At 40.3% G+C, this 13,328-nt stretch overlaps 1 protein-coding gene across 1 annotated transcript; it reads right to left on the reverse strand.

The window, feature by feature from the left end:
• Nucleotides 1-987: 987 nt before the first annotated feature.
• On the reverse strand, nucleotides 988-1,785 carry LOC107764554 (uncharacterized). The gene has a single exon (XM_016583145.2). It carries the CDS (start codon nucleotides 1,783-1,785, stop codon nucleotides 988-990), a length of 798 nt encoding a protein of 265 aa, XP_016438631.2.
• Between the last annotated feature and the right edge of the window lie 11,543 nt (nucleotides 1,786-13,328).

Below are 13,328 nucleotides of genomic sequence, written 5' to 3' on the forward strand. Positions count from 1 at the left end.
AGTAGCCTGCTTGTACGAGACATCTAACTAGTGCTCAATTGCCGGTATGAGCCCCGCAGTGACCCTCGTGGACTTCTTCTAGGACTTGCCTTGTCTGGTTCGATCGTAGACACTTTGCTAGAGGGCCTCCAAATGTTCCCTTATACAGGTCGTTGTCGATGATGCTATACTTGGTTGCTTGCATTCGAAGCCTTTTGGCCTCATTTTTTGTCGTTTAGGAGCACACCGTCCTTCAGGTAGGTGATGATACAATTGCGCCAGTACCAAGTAAGGTTAATAGTGAGTACCTCGATTTGGTCAATGGTTGAGTGGAGGAGTATAACCATGTTTTCTTTTCCGTTTATGCTTTTGGTGGTTACTGCCAATTTGGCAAGGCTGTCTGCCTCGATGTTCCGCGTTCAAGGTATTTGGCTGAGCTGGTATTCGTCAAACTCGGTAAGCAGCTTGCAGATCTCAGCCTGATATTTTTGTAGCCTTTGTTCTTTGATTTGGAAAGTCCTCGTGACTTGGTTGACGATGAGTTGTGAATCACATCGAAGAATAACCCATCGTGCTCCGTATCTGAGGGCCAGTTTTAATCCTGAAATCATGGCCTCATACTTGGCCTCATTGTTAGTCATATTAGGACACTGTATGGACTGACGAATTACTTCGCCTATAGGGACTTCTCAGTATGAGTCCCAGTCCAAATCTTGACGCGTTGGAGGTGCCATCGGTGTATAGAACCCATAGGTCTGGTTATTCTAGCGCTGAAGTTGGCAGGTACTTGTGACTTTATCATCATTCGAGGCTGATAGATTATATCATGCTCGCTTAACTCGATGGACCATTTAGCCAACCTACCCTACAACTCGGGTTTATGTAGGATATTCCTCAGGGAAAAGGTCGTGAGTTTCACATTGTTGATTATTGCGTTGTCGCCTCCGCCGATGATCATCTCGATGGTACGGGTTAGGGAGGGCGGCTTTGGGGGACTTGATGTTGTTCTCATCCACGAGCAAAGTTTGCTCTTTCTCGGTCACTCATCAGATCTCTCAAATTCCCCTGGTTGAGCATGTTTACTACCTCCTGTCTCAAGGCGATGCAATCCTCGGTCTTGTGGCCTCGCTCCTGATAGAATTCACAGAGGGTATTCGACTTTTTGGTGTTTGGGTCGGACATCATATTTAGTGGCCATTTCACCTTAAGGCTAAGCTTCTCTAGAGCGTAGACTATCTCTGAAGGAGAAACACAGAAGTTATTAGCAGATAACAGTTGAGGCATACCTCTTTCGTTTCGGTGAGTCCCTATTTGTGGCATGGGTGAGCCGTCACTATAGCGGGAGGGGAGAGGGGGTGCTATGGCGGCCGTTCTAGTGTACGGCTGGTGTCTTTCACGATTTAGGCATGGGCCGGCATGATCCCTTCTGTTGTCGTTTCTGCGGTCTTTTCCCGACTCCATCTGGACCGATGTCAACTGCTGGGTTGGCCCATTAAGGTCATCCTCGTCCTCTCTTACCTCGGCATAATAAGAATTATGTATTTCTTCCCAAGTGGTGGGAGGGTACTTCATAAGTCTGTTCAACAGTTTTTTGGTCTCCCTCGACCCGCTTCTGTTCAGCCCGTTTTGGAAAGCTGATACTGCCATCCTCTCTAATATATTCGAGAGGCTCATTATCACTCTGTTGAATCGGGCGAGGAAGTCCCTAAATCCTTCACCAGGTGACTGTCTAATGGCGAATATGTCATTCACCATGGCTTCCGTTTTCTTGGCCCCTGCATGGGCGGTGACGAACTTGTCAGCCATTTCTTCAAGTGCCTCTATGGATCGTGCGGGCAGTTGCAAGTACCATGTTAATGTTCCCCGGTTAGGGTTTTACCAAACTTTTTCAGCAATATCAACAGTACCTGCTCTTTAGTGAGGTCGTTTCCTTTCACTGCGGTGACGTAGTGGATGATGTGATCCTCAGGATCCGTTGTACCGTTGTATATCTTCAAGTATGGTGGAATCTTGAATGTTTTGGGTATAGAATGTGGTGCGGCCTCGTTGCTATATAGTTGTTCCACAAACCGGCCAACATCCCGCTTTGATAGGAGTTTTGGGGCGCTCGGTATCTTATCTACCCTTTCTTAATGCTCTCTCATTTGGTCGCGGAGTGCTTTGTTCTCGTTCTCCATCTCCTCCATTTTTCTTAGGATAGCAGCGACGGCGTCATTACCTGCATCATTAATAGAGTGAGTGATACATGTTAAGGGAGGCGGGGTGTGTTGCTCATTGGTTGTTGTTGCGATGTTGATTTGCACACTCTCTTTGCTCACCCTCTAAGCGGGTTTGTTGAGTATACTGCTCAGTGTATTCATTAGCCACGCTTCTAGTAGTTTTTTCACTACTGGTAGTACTTCTTTCGTCGTGGACGTAGAGGCTCCCTTTCCATGAGAAGCGGTAACATTGCCATGAGGGGGTGAATCACTCCGCCTTGGTGAAGCGCTTGAAACACGTTCTCCTCGTCTTCTCCGTGAGTTTCATCGATGGTGTTAGGAGATTAGAAGTAAGGCATGCCACTACTTTTAATCTTTCTTCTCCATTTCCTGCCATGTTAGATTATGCGAGTAGGGGAAAGAAAGTTCTGTATTTCATTGTCGGTGCATTTTAGTAGATCTAGAAAAACTATGATTTTGACTAGAAAGTCCCCATATATGGCGCCAATTTGTTTGACCAAAAAGTATAACACTGTTTGTTAAACTAATCAAAAGATAAATAAGGCGAAAGGGGAATCCTAGTCAAGCATAATAATTCTTAGATCTAGCTAAGTGTCTAAATGGTATCGTCTGCTTAATGTGCGGAATTTGTTATCAGATTATTAAATGAATACTTTTGAGAACAAACGAAGAATGAATAATGAACAATAAATATGAAAAATGGCAATAAATGTAAATAGGAAAAATGATTCACCCAAATATTGAATGATGTGGAAGATTCTTCCTCCTGACAACAAAGTGTGGCCAATAAGTAAGAAAATGGACAATGCTTTCTTGGATCGTGTGAGTAGAAAGGCAGAATAATCAACAAACTCAATCACAGTGGAAAGGTAAACTTTTGTATTTTCTCTTAAGAGTCAACTTCTTACCAGAGTTCTTCTCAGAATGAACCTCACGTGTCTTTTTCCCTCTCTCTCCTCTTCTATTTATATATGGGATGTTCTCTAAAAAAAATCCTAAAAAAGTACAACAAAGGGAATATTCAAGAGAATATTTTTATCGCTAGGTCCGAGACTATACTAGCTGTGTTCCTACTCTTTGCTACTCGACCTCGGCTTGGCCGCCCAAATTGAATCACAATCTTCTTACTTAACGATCTTCCCGCGCCTAATTTCTTAAGGCGGATATTGATCCATACAGCAAGGACTTAATGTTTATTTCTCTTATCAGCCTTCAAAACATGACGACAACGATGTTTCACGTTTCAATATCAATTAATTTAAAGTAATAACAAATTCCGATTAATTGTGTTATAAAATAAAGACTATAAAGTAAAGACAAGTATAGAGAGAAACTGATATATTATTCGAATTCAAACTATTGTACATAATGAACTGAAATCTCTTCTATTTATAGAAGAAAGGAAGCTGCTATGTAAGCTGCTACGCAAGCTGCTGTGTAAGCTGCTACTACAAGTTGTTGTGTAAGCTGCTATTACAAGCTGCTGTGTAAGCTGCTACGCAAGCTGCTGTGTAAGCTGCTACTGCAAGCTGTTGTGTAAGCTGCTACTATACCAGATATGGATAATCTTCTACTGAGAGCAATGTTTATCCATAACGAAGTACTGAATGGATAAGCTTATTATACCCGGTATGTATAATCTTCTACCTAGGGTAACGTTTATCCATAACCAGGTACCGAAGTGATAAGCTTCTTCAGGAAGCTTATTTCCAATAGAGTACTAAATGGATAAACATATTTATGGTGGAGTCCCATATGGATAAGCTTCTTCAGGAAGATTATTTACAACGGAGTACTAAATGAATATCCATAATATAATATATTTATAACACTCCCCCTTGGATGTTCATTAAAAGATAATGTGTCTCATTAAAACCTCACTAGGAAAAACCACGTGGGAAAAAATCCTAGTGAAGGAAAAAGAGCACATATTTAGTAATACGCATTGCTAGGTGCCTCATTAAAAACCTTATAAGGAAAACCCCATGGGAAAAAATCTTAGTAAGGGAAAAAGAGTGCATCGCGTATTTTACTCCCCCTGATGAAAACCTTGTTTCAAATATTTGAGTCTCCACATTCCAATCTTGTATACCATCTTCTCAAAAGTTGAAGTTGGCAAAGATTTAGTGAATAAATCTACTGGATTATCACTTGAACGGATTTGTTGCACATCAATGTCACCACTTTTCTGAAGATCGTGTGTATAGAATAATTTTGGTGAAATGTGCTTCGTTCTATCTCCTTTTATAAATCCTCCCTTCAATTGGGCTATGCATGCAACATTGTCTTCGTATAAAATTATGGGTCTTTTCTCACATTCCAAACCACATTTTTCTCGAATAAAATGAATTATTGATCTCAACCATACGCATTCCCTACTTGCTTCATGAATAGCTATTATCTCAGCGTGATTTGAAGAAGTAGCAACAATAGATTGCTTTGTGGAGCGCCATGATATGATAGTACCTTCATATGTAAATACGTAGCCGGTTTGAGATCGAGCTTTATGGGGATCAGATAAATAACCTGCATCTGCATAACCAACAAGGTCTGCACTATCTTTGTTAGCATAAAACAAACCCATATCAAGAGTTCCCTTTAAATATCGCAATATACGCTTAATCCCGTTCCAATGTCTCCGTGTAGGAGAAGAACTATATCTTGCTAGTAAATTAACAGAAAATGCTATGTCAGGCCTTGTAGCATTAGCAAGATACATTGGTGCACCAATTACACTGAGATAGGGTACTTCGGGACCAAGGAGTTCCTCGTCCTCTTCTGGAGGTCGGAACAAATCCTTATTCACTTCAAGTGATCGAACAAACATTGGTGTACTCAATGGGTGCGCTTTGTCCATGTAAAAGCGTTTTAAGACCCTTTCTGTATAGGCAGATTGATGGATAAAGATCCCATCTGCTAAATGTTCAATTTGCAGACCAAGACAAAGTTTTGTCTTTCCAAGATCTTTCATCTCAAATTCTTTCTTAAGATATTTAATTGCCTTTTAGAGCTCTTCTAGAGTTCCAACCAGATTTATGTCATCAACATAAACAGCAAGTATAACAAATTCTGATGTCATTTTCTTTATAAAAATACATGGACAAATAACATCATTTATGTAACCTTCTTTCAGCAAATATTCACTAAGGCGATTATACCACATGCGCCCAGATTGCTTTAAACCGTACAAAGATCTTTGTAATCTGATTGAATACATTTCCTGAGATTTTGCTTCAGGCATTTTAAATCCTTCAGGAATTTTCATATAAATTTCATTATCAAGTGAACCGTACAGATAAGCTGTAACTACATCCATTAGATGTATTTCAAGCTTTTCATGTAGTGCTAAACTGATGAGATATCGAAATGTTATGGCATCCATAACAGGTGAATATGTTTCATCAAAATCGACTCCAGGTCGTTGTGAGAATCCTTGTGCAACAAGGCGAGCTTTGTATCTTTCAACTTCATTTTTATCATTCCTTTTTTCGCACAAAAACCCGTTTATGACCAACTGATTTTATACCAGCAGGTGTTTGGACTACTGGTCCAAAGACCTCCCTTTTAGCAAGTGACTTCAATTCCGATTGAATTGCCTCTTGCCATTTTGGCCAATCAGATCTTTGTCAACATTCTTCGACAGATCGAGGTTCAAGATCCTCACTATCTTGCATAATATTAAGTGCAACATTATATGCAAAAATATTATCCACCACTATTTTAAATCGATTTAAATTAATCCCATCATCGTTCGAACTTATTAAAAGTTCCTCACTCACATGAACTTCGGGTTCATTGATTTCTTCAGAAATCTCAGAACTAATCAGATTTTGGGTCTCTTCAGGAGATCCCTTCATAGTATCGTTTTGATCATTTGTCGATTTTCTTTTTCGAGGATTTCGATCCTTAGAACCCAAAGGCCTACCACGCTTCAGGCGTGCTTTAGGTTCACTAGCTCTCATGCTAGTAGATGGTCCTACTGGGATATCAATTCGGATAGGCACATTCTCTGCTGGGATATGTGACTTAGTTATCCTTTTCAAATCAGTAAATGCGTCTGGCATTTGATTTGCTATATTCTGTAAATGGATGATCTTTTGGACCTCCTGATTACAATAGGGGTACGGGGATCAAAGTGAGATAATGATGAAACTTTCCACACAATTTCTCTTTTGATTTCCTTTTTCTCTCCCCCTAATTGTGGGAAATTTGTTTCATCAAATCGACAATCTGCAAATCGAGCAGTAAATAAATCTCCTGTCAATGGTTCAAGATAGCGAATAATAGAAGGTGATTCAAACCCAACATATATTCCTATCCTTCTCTGTGGTCCCATCTTACTACGTTGTGGTGGTGCTACTGGCACATATACAGTACATCCGAAAATTCGTAGATGGGCAATATTTGGTTCATGACCAAAAACTAATTGTGACGGAGAATATTTATTATAATGTGTCGGTCTGAGACGAATAAGTGATGCTACATGCAAGATAGCATGGCCCCAAGCAGTAGTGGGCAATTTTATTTTCATAAGTAGTGGTCTTGCTATCAATTGCAGGCGTTTAATAAATGACTCTGCAAGGCCATTTTGAGTATGAACATAAGCTACAGGATATTCAACTTTTATCCCAACTGATAGACAATAATCATCAAAAGCTTGAGATGAGAATTCTCCAGAATTATCAAGGCGAATGGCCTTTATAGGATAATCTGGGAATTGTGCCCTTAATCGAATTATTTGGGCTAATAGCTTTGCAAACGCCAGGTTGCGAAATGATAGTAGGCACACATGAGACCATCTTGAAGATGCATCTATTAGGACCATAAAATATCTAAACAACCCACTTGGTGGGTGAATAGGTCCACATATATCCCCATGTATACGCTCTAAAAAGGCAGGGGATTCAATACCAACCTTCATCGGTGATGGTCTAGTGATCATTTTTCCTTGATAACAAGCATCACAAGAAAATTCGTCATTTGTAAGAATCTTCAAGTTCTTTAATGGATGCCCACTCGAATTTTCAGTAATTCGTCTCATCATTATTGATCCGGGATGGCCCAAACGGTCATGCCAAAGCACAAAAGTATTTGAATCTGTAAACTTCTGGTTTACGATAGAGTGTGCTTCAATTGTACTAATTTTTGAATAGTATAAGCCAGAAGATAAAGTTGGTAACTTTTCTACAATGCATTTTTGGCCAGAAATATTCTTTGTAATACAAAGATATTCCCTGTTCATTTCATCTATTGTCTCTATATGATACCCATTTCGGCGGATATCTATAAAACTCAACAAGTTTCTTTGGGACTTGGAGGAGAACAATGCATTGTCTATAATAAGTTTTGTTCCCTTGGACAGAAATATTATGGCTCTTCCGGAGCCTTCAATCAAATTTATATTACCAGAAATTATTGAAACATTTGCTTTTTCCTTATGCAAATAAAAAAAGTATTTCTGATCGTTGAATATGGAATGAGTTGTTCCACTATCAATAACACACATATCTTCATTGTCACACCTCCTTTTTCCGCACCCGAGAGGGCGCAATGGAGTTTTTTCCAATTAAAGGACAATCGAAATGGGATTGGTTTGTTTGTTTCAGAGTCGCCACTTGGGATATTTAGGGTGTCCCAAGTCACCAATTTTAATCCCGAATCGAGGAAAAGAATGACTCCATATTACAGTCTGCGTACCAGAAATCCGGATAAGGAATTCTGTTAACCCGGGAGAAGGTGTTAGGCATTCCCGAATTCCGTGGTTCTAGCACGGTCGCTCAACTGTCATATTCGGCTTGATTATCTGATTTTATGCAAGTATGAACTTATGTGCAAATTTTAACTTTTAACCGCTTTATCAATTATTGTTATTATTTTACGAGAATTGCAACGTCGTGGAAACATACCTCGAACCACGTTACATCAATGCACCCGTGGTTGTTTGACATATCTCGACTCGGTTGAGATTTAGATTTAGGCCACATAAATGTGCACCCGAGATTAAGGAAAATAAATTATTAAAGGCGTGCCTAACGCAACTAGCGTATTGTTATTTTGGGGAAGGCCTAAAATTCGCTAAACGGCCTGTCCTTGAATTCTAAGTATTTTAATATATACATTTAGAGGGCCCCGCAGACTGTGCACTTTTTGTTTGTCGAGGCTCGTCTCATTCGTTATTAAAAAAAGAATTTGCAACGTCATGGAAATGCATCTCAGACCACGCCACAATCAATGTACCCATGACTAGAGACACATTTCGATTTCGCTGAGACTTGGATTTGGGTCACATAAACGCGCACCCGAGCTTAAGGAGATAATATTATTAAAGGCGCGCCTAAAGCAACTAGCGCATTTTTTTTTTGGGTAGGCCGTAAAATTTGCTAAACGGCCCGTCCCGGAATCTAAGTATTTAATACATATATAATGTGAGGACCCCGCAATTTGTCCCTTTTATTTGGCGAGGCTCGTCTCATTTTATTTTATTTTTTATTATTATTTATTTTTATTTTTTATATTTTAAAAGGATGTCATTTTTACGCCTTTAACAATACTAAACCTTACGGCTTCTTTACAACTAAAATCTCATAACTTGTCAAGATTTAATAAAATGAGTCTAGTGAATGGGTGTTTCGGAAGTGGTAACAACGAGTACTAATGCTAATTTTGTCCGAACGAACTAAGCAAAGGACCACGAACAAATTAACGTTAAACTTGTGTCATAGAACAACTAGCCCAACTTAATTAAATGACATCGAATAAACAAGAATAACATAACGCAACATGAACAAAATGCATACGGTGAAAACATAAACAGAGAATTATCATACGAATTTCTATATTACATCTTCGAATATTTAACGTAACGTTTCTTTATCTAATACATTGAGGCTTACTAACCTGAACAAACTGAAACGGATAGAGCCATGGACCAACCCTCAATATCGACCTCAACGGATAACCTCGAACGGGAACCCATGGAAACAGTCACCAAAGCTTAGACAGAATAGCTCGCGCCGGAAACTCGAACACGAACGGACTGAAAATGAGTCATGACTGCTACTGGTTTTTCTAGGTGGTCATTTGGACGCTCGTCACTTTAAAGGCTGGGTTCGACGGGGTGTGACGGGTAAAGCATGAGGTTGTCGGGTTGGTATGCTGGTAGCGGGCAGTGACGACGGGCCTGTTTGGTGGTGGTGTTTGGATGGAGCTGGAGCTCGTAGCGGGCAGCAATGGTGGTCACGGAGGGAGCTGGTGGCGGGCTTTGTTGATGGTGATCAACGATGGAGCAGCGATGGGGACTGCCGGTGGTTGTAGGCGATGGGGAAGGCGTCCGGGCTGGTGGTTTTGGGGAGTTGCTGGGGTGCGAGGGTGGTTGATGGTAGCGGTTCCGACGGGAAGGTGATGACGCAGACGCAGCTGCGACGAGCAGTTGGGGACGAGGGTGATGGTGTTTGGGTGTTGGTTATAGCTAGTCGGGAAGGTGATGCAACAGTTGGTGGACTGCCGGTGGTGGTGCTCGGTGGTGGCGCTTGGACGTGGTGTTTGGACGTGAGGTTGAGCTGGTGTTGGGGGGTGTTTGTTGGTGGTTCCGGCAGAGGATCGGGAAGCTTTTTAGAGCTAGGGTTTTAGTTCTTCTTCTTTAGGAAGAAGAACATCTACAGTACTCCTTGTTTTCCTTTTTTTTCATTTTCCAAATCCTGTTCCTTCCAAATTTTTTAAAGTCCTCCCTTTTGCCTTGGCCTTGTCCGTGTATTTGATACACAATGCCAAGAAAAATGAGCCCCACGCGTGGTGGGGTTCAAGGTTTGTGTCCCCCACGCGTGGTGGGGTTCCCCATGTGTCATGGACTCGGTTTATTATGGGCTAGGTCCGAAAATTAGGCCTAAAACCGGGTAGTTTGAACCCGAATATTATTCTTTTGCCCGGACCCGAGAAATAGGAACACGTTGCTTAACTAGTCCTATGTAAGCAAAATAACCAACAAAAATAAGACTAATATTTAAAACAAAACTATATTATTATTTTCTTAATATTTTTTCGAGATTAAAAATAGCTACAAAATATTAATAAAACTATTTTTTTGTAATTTTCGTTTTTTTAATAAAGACAAAATATAAAGTAATATTTTTGTATTTTTCCAAAATTAAAATGACTACAAAACATTAATAGAAATTTTTTTTTTTGTAATTTTCGAATTTATATAAAGTACCAAAATAAAGTACAATTGTTGTATTTTTTCAAGTTTATGAGAAATACATAAACTAAAATTTGTATATATATTTTTTGTAATTTTTCTTTTTGCAACGAAATAAAGTAAAAATAGTTAAAATAGGTATATTAGACCTAAATTACATATTTATGCTAAAAAATGTGAAAATTTTCGGGGAGGGTCAAAAATCTGGTGTCTACAGCTGCCCCTCTTTGACTGGAAACACGAAGAGTTTTCCGACAAAGAACGACTAGACATGTTTTTGACCCGACCATTATTTGGAGGGACTACACTAAGGAAAGGAAAGGAATGTGACCGAGCCCTGGTATCTGAGCTGCCTACATATCCTTGGTTATACAGGAATCAGGCCACGTGTAGTTCGGGAATGAGAGATGGTAGAGTGTACCGAGGTGAAGAGCCGATCGAGGTGCCGTTCCGTTGAGGTTCCGGTCCGCGGTCCTGTCATTACAACAAAATGAAAACTGAAAAAGACTAACTAAGTCTATCAGCTACTAGTTACAAGGATTCCTATCTTTAAGTCTTCTGAAACTTGATCTTGACTCTTGAATGGTACTTCATACAGACTTTGGATTTGAACCTTGATACTTGCTAGTTGTAGGTGCTAGTTCTTAAGCAGACCACATTTGTTCTCCACTTCCGTAATTTGGGTTCTTTTTCTTTTTCTTTTTTTTTCTCTTTTTTCTTGTTTTTGTTTTTGTGACTAGCTTCTGTTGATCATCCCAGACTATTGATTCGCATTCTTGAGGCGAGCTTCTAACTTGGATTGAATGCTGGGGATTTCTGTTGTAACCTTCTGCTTTCCAGTGGGTCACTGCTTGATCTTGAAAATTGTTCCTCCGTTCTACAGGCGGACTCCTGACTTCTTCGATCTTTGACATACCACAAACTCCGTTCTACAGGCGGGTCCCTGACAATCAAAACAAACAAAACAAACAAAATTTCCTAACCCAGTTTGTACTGGGAAGATTTGTGAGTCGTTAGCAAAATTGTAACTCACTTACACTACTGATGCAATGATGAGAGTAAACTAAAGACTAGGCTAGGATGTGCATCTCCTATGAGTAAAACCAAAACTCTTGCTAGCAAATGTGTCTGCTAAAATAAAAACCTCAATGACTCAAACTAGAAAGTGCGTCTTCTATGGTTGAATCGGAATGAGCTAAACTAGGAAGTGCGTCTCCTAAGGGTGAAAACTTCAGTGACTAGAACTAGGAAGTGCGTCTCCTATGAATAAAATCTCGATTAGGAAGTGCGTCTCCTACGGGTAAACTTCAAAAAACTGGACTAGGAATTGTGTCTCCTATGGTCGAACTTAAAATAAATCAAACTAGGAAGTGCATCTCCTAAGGGTGAAATCTCAATTCCGAAAGTGCGTCTCCTGAAATAAAATATAATCTAAAAAGCCAAACTAGGAAGTGCGTCTCCTAAAGCAAAAGTATAACCTGAGCGAACCAGACAAGGAAGTGTGTCTCCTAATAATGAAAACTTAATTCAGGAAGCACGTTTCCTGTGCATGAAATTAAACTTAGGAAGTGCGTCTCCTAGGGGTAAAATAGTCTTAGGAAGTGCGTCTCCTATGGGTGAAACCTTAATGATTTTGAACTAGGAAGTGTGTCTCCTATGAATGAAAATAATTTAGGAAGTGCGTCTCCTATGCGTGAAATCTTAATTTAGGAAGTGCGTCTCCTATGGGATAAAAGTAAACTTAGGAAATGCGTCTCCTATGGGCAAAACTAAACTTTAAGGAAGTGCGTCTCTTATTGGGTACAATAAACTTAGGAAGTGCGTCTCCTCTTGGTAAAACTAAACTTAGGAAGTGCGTCTCCTATGGTAAAACTGAACTTTTAGGAAGTGCGTCTCCTATTAGTAAAACTGAACTTAGGAAGTGCGTCTCCTATTGGTAGAGTTATTCTTAGGAAGTGCGTCTCCTTAGGAAGTGCGTCTCCTATCGGCGAAATTATTTTTAGGAAGTGCGTCTCCTCTGGGTGAAACTTATCTTAGGAAGTGTGTCTCCTCTTGGTGAAACTTATTTAGGAAGTGCGTCTCCTACTGGTGAAACTTATCTTAGGATGTGCGTCTCCTACTGGTAAAACTTGCTTAGGACGTGCGTCTCCTATTGGTACAACTATTCTTAGGAAGTGCGTCTCCTCTGGTAAAACTATTTTTAGGAAGTGCGTCTCCTACTGGTGAAACTTATCTTAGGAAGTGCGTCTCCTTAGGAAGTGCGTCTCCTATTGCTGAAACTTGCTTAGGAAGTGCGTCTCCTATTGGTGAAACTTATCTTAGGAAGTGCGTCTCCTATTGGTGAAACCAACTTAGGATGTGCGTCTCCTCTTGGTGAAACTAACTTAGGATGTGCGTCTCCTCTTGGTGAATCTTATCTTAGGATGTGCGTCTCCTCTTGGTGAATCTTATCTTAGGAAGTGCGTCTCTTATTGGTGAAATCATTCTTAGGAAGTGCGTCTCCTATTGGTGAAACTAACTTAGGAAGTGCGTCTCCTTAGGAAGTGCATCTCCTATTGGTGAAACTATTTTTAGGAAGTGCGTCTCCTATTGGTGAAACTTATCTTAGGAAGTGCGTCTCCTTAGGAAGTGCGTCTCCTATTGGTGAAATTATTCTAAGGAAGTGCGTCTCCTATTGATGAAACTTATCTTAGGAAGTGCGTCTCCTATTGGTGAAACTGACTTAGGAAGTGCGTCTCCTTAGGTGAAACTGACTTAGGAAGTGCGTCTCCTATTGGGTAAAATGGACTTAGGAAGTGCGTCTCCTATTGGGTAAAACGAATTTAGGAAGTGCGTCTCCTATGGTAAAAACTGTTCTTAGGAAGTGCGTCTCCTATTGGTAAAACTTCTTAGGAAGTGCGTCTCCTATTGGTACAATGGATCTAGGAAGTGTGTCT

This window comes from Nicotiana tabacum, chromosome 7, assembly GCF_000715075.1.
Source record: "Nicotiana tabacum cultivar K326 chromosome 7, ASM71507v2, whole genome shotgun sequence".
In the NCBI taxonomy this organism is placed as follows: Eukaryota; Viridiplantae; Streptophyta; class Magnoliopsida; order Solanales; family Solanaceae; genus Nicotiana; species Nicotiana tabacum.

Excerpts from the sequence above, each read along its gene's own strand:
- LOC107764554 (XM_016583145.2), bottom strand. The coding sequence starts at position 1,785 with ATGGCTGACAAGTTCGTCACCGCCCATGCAGGGGCCAAGAAAACGGAA.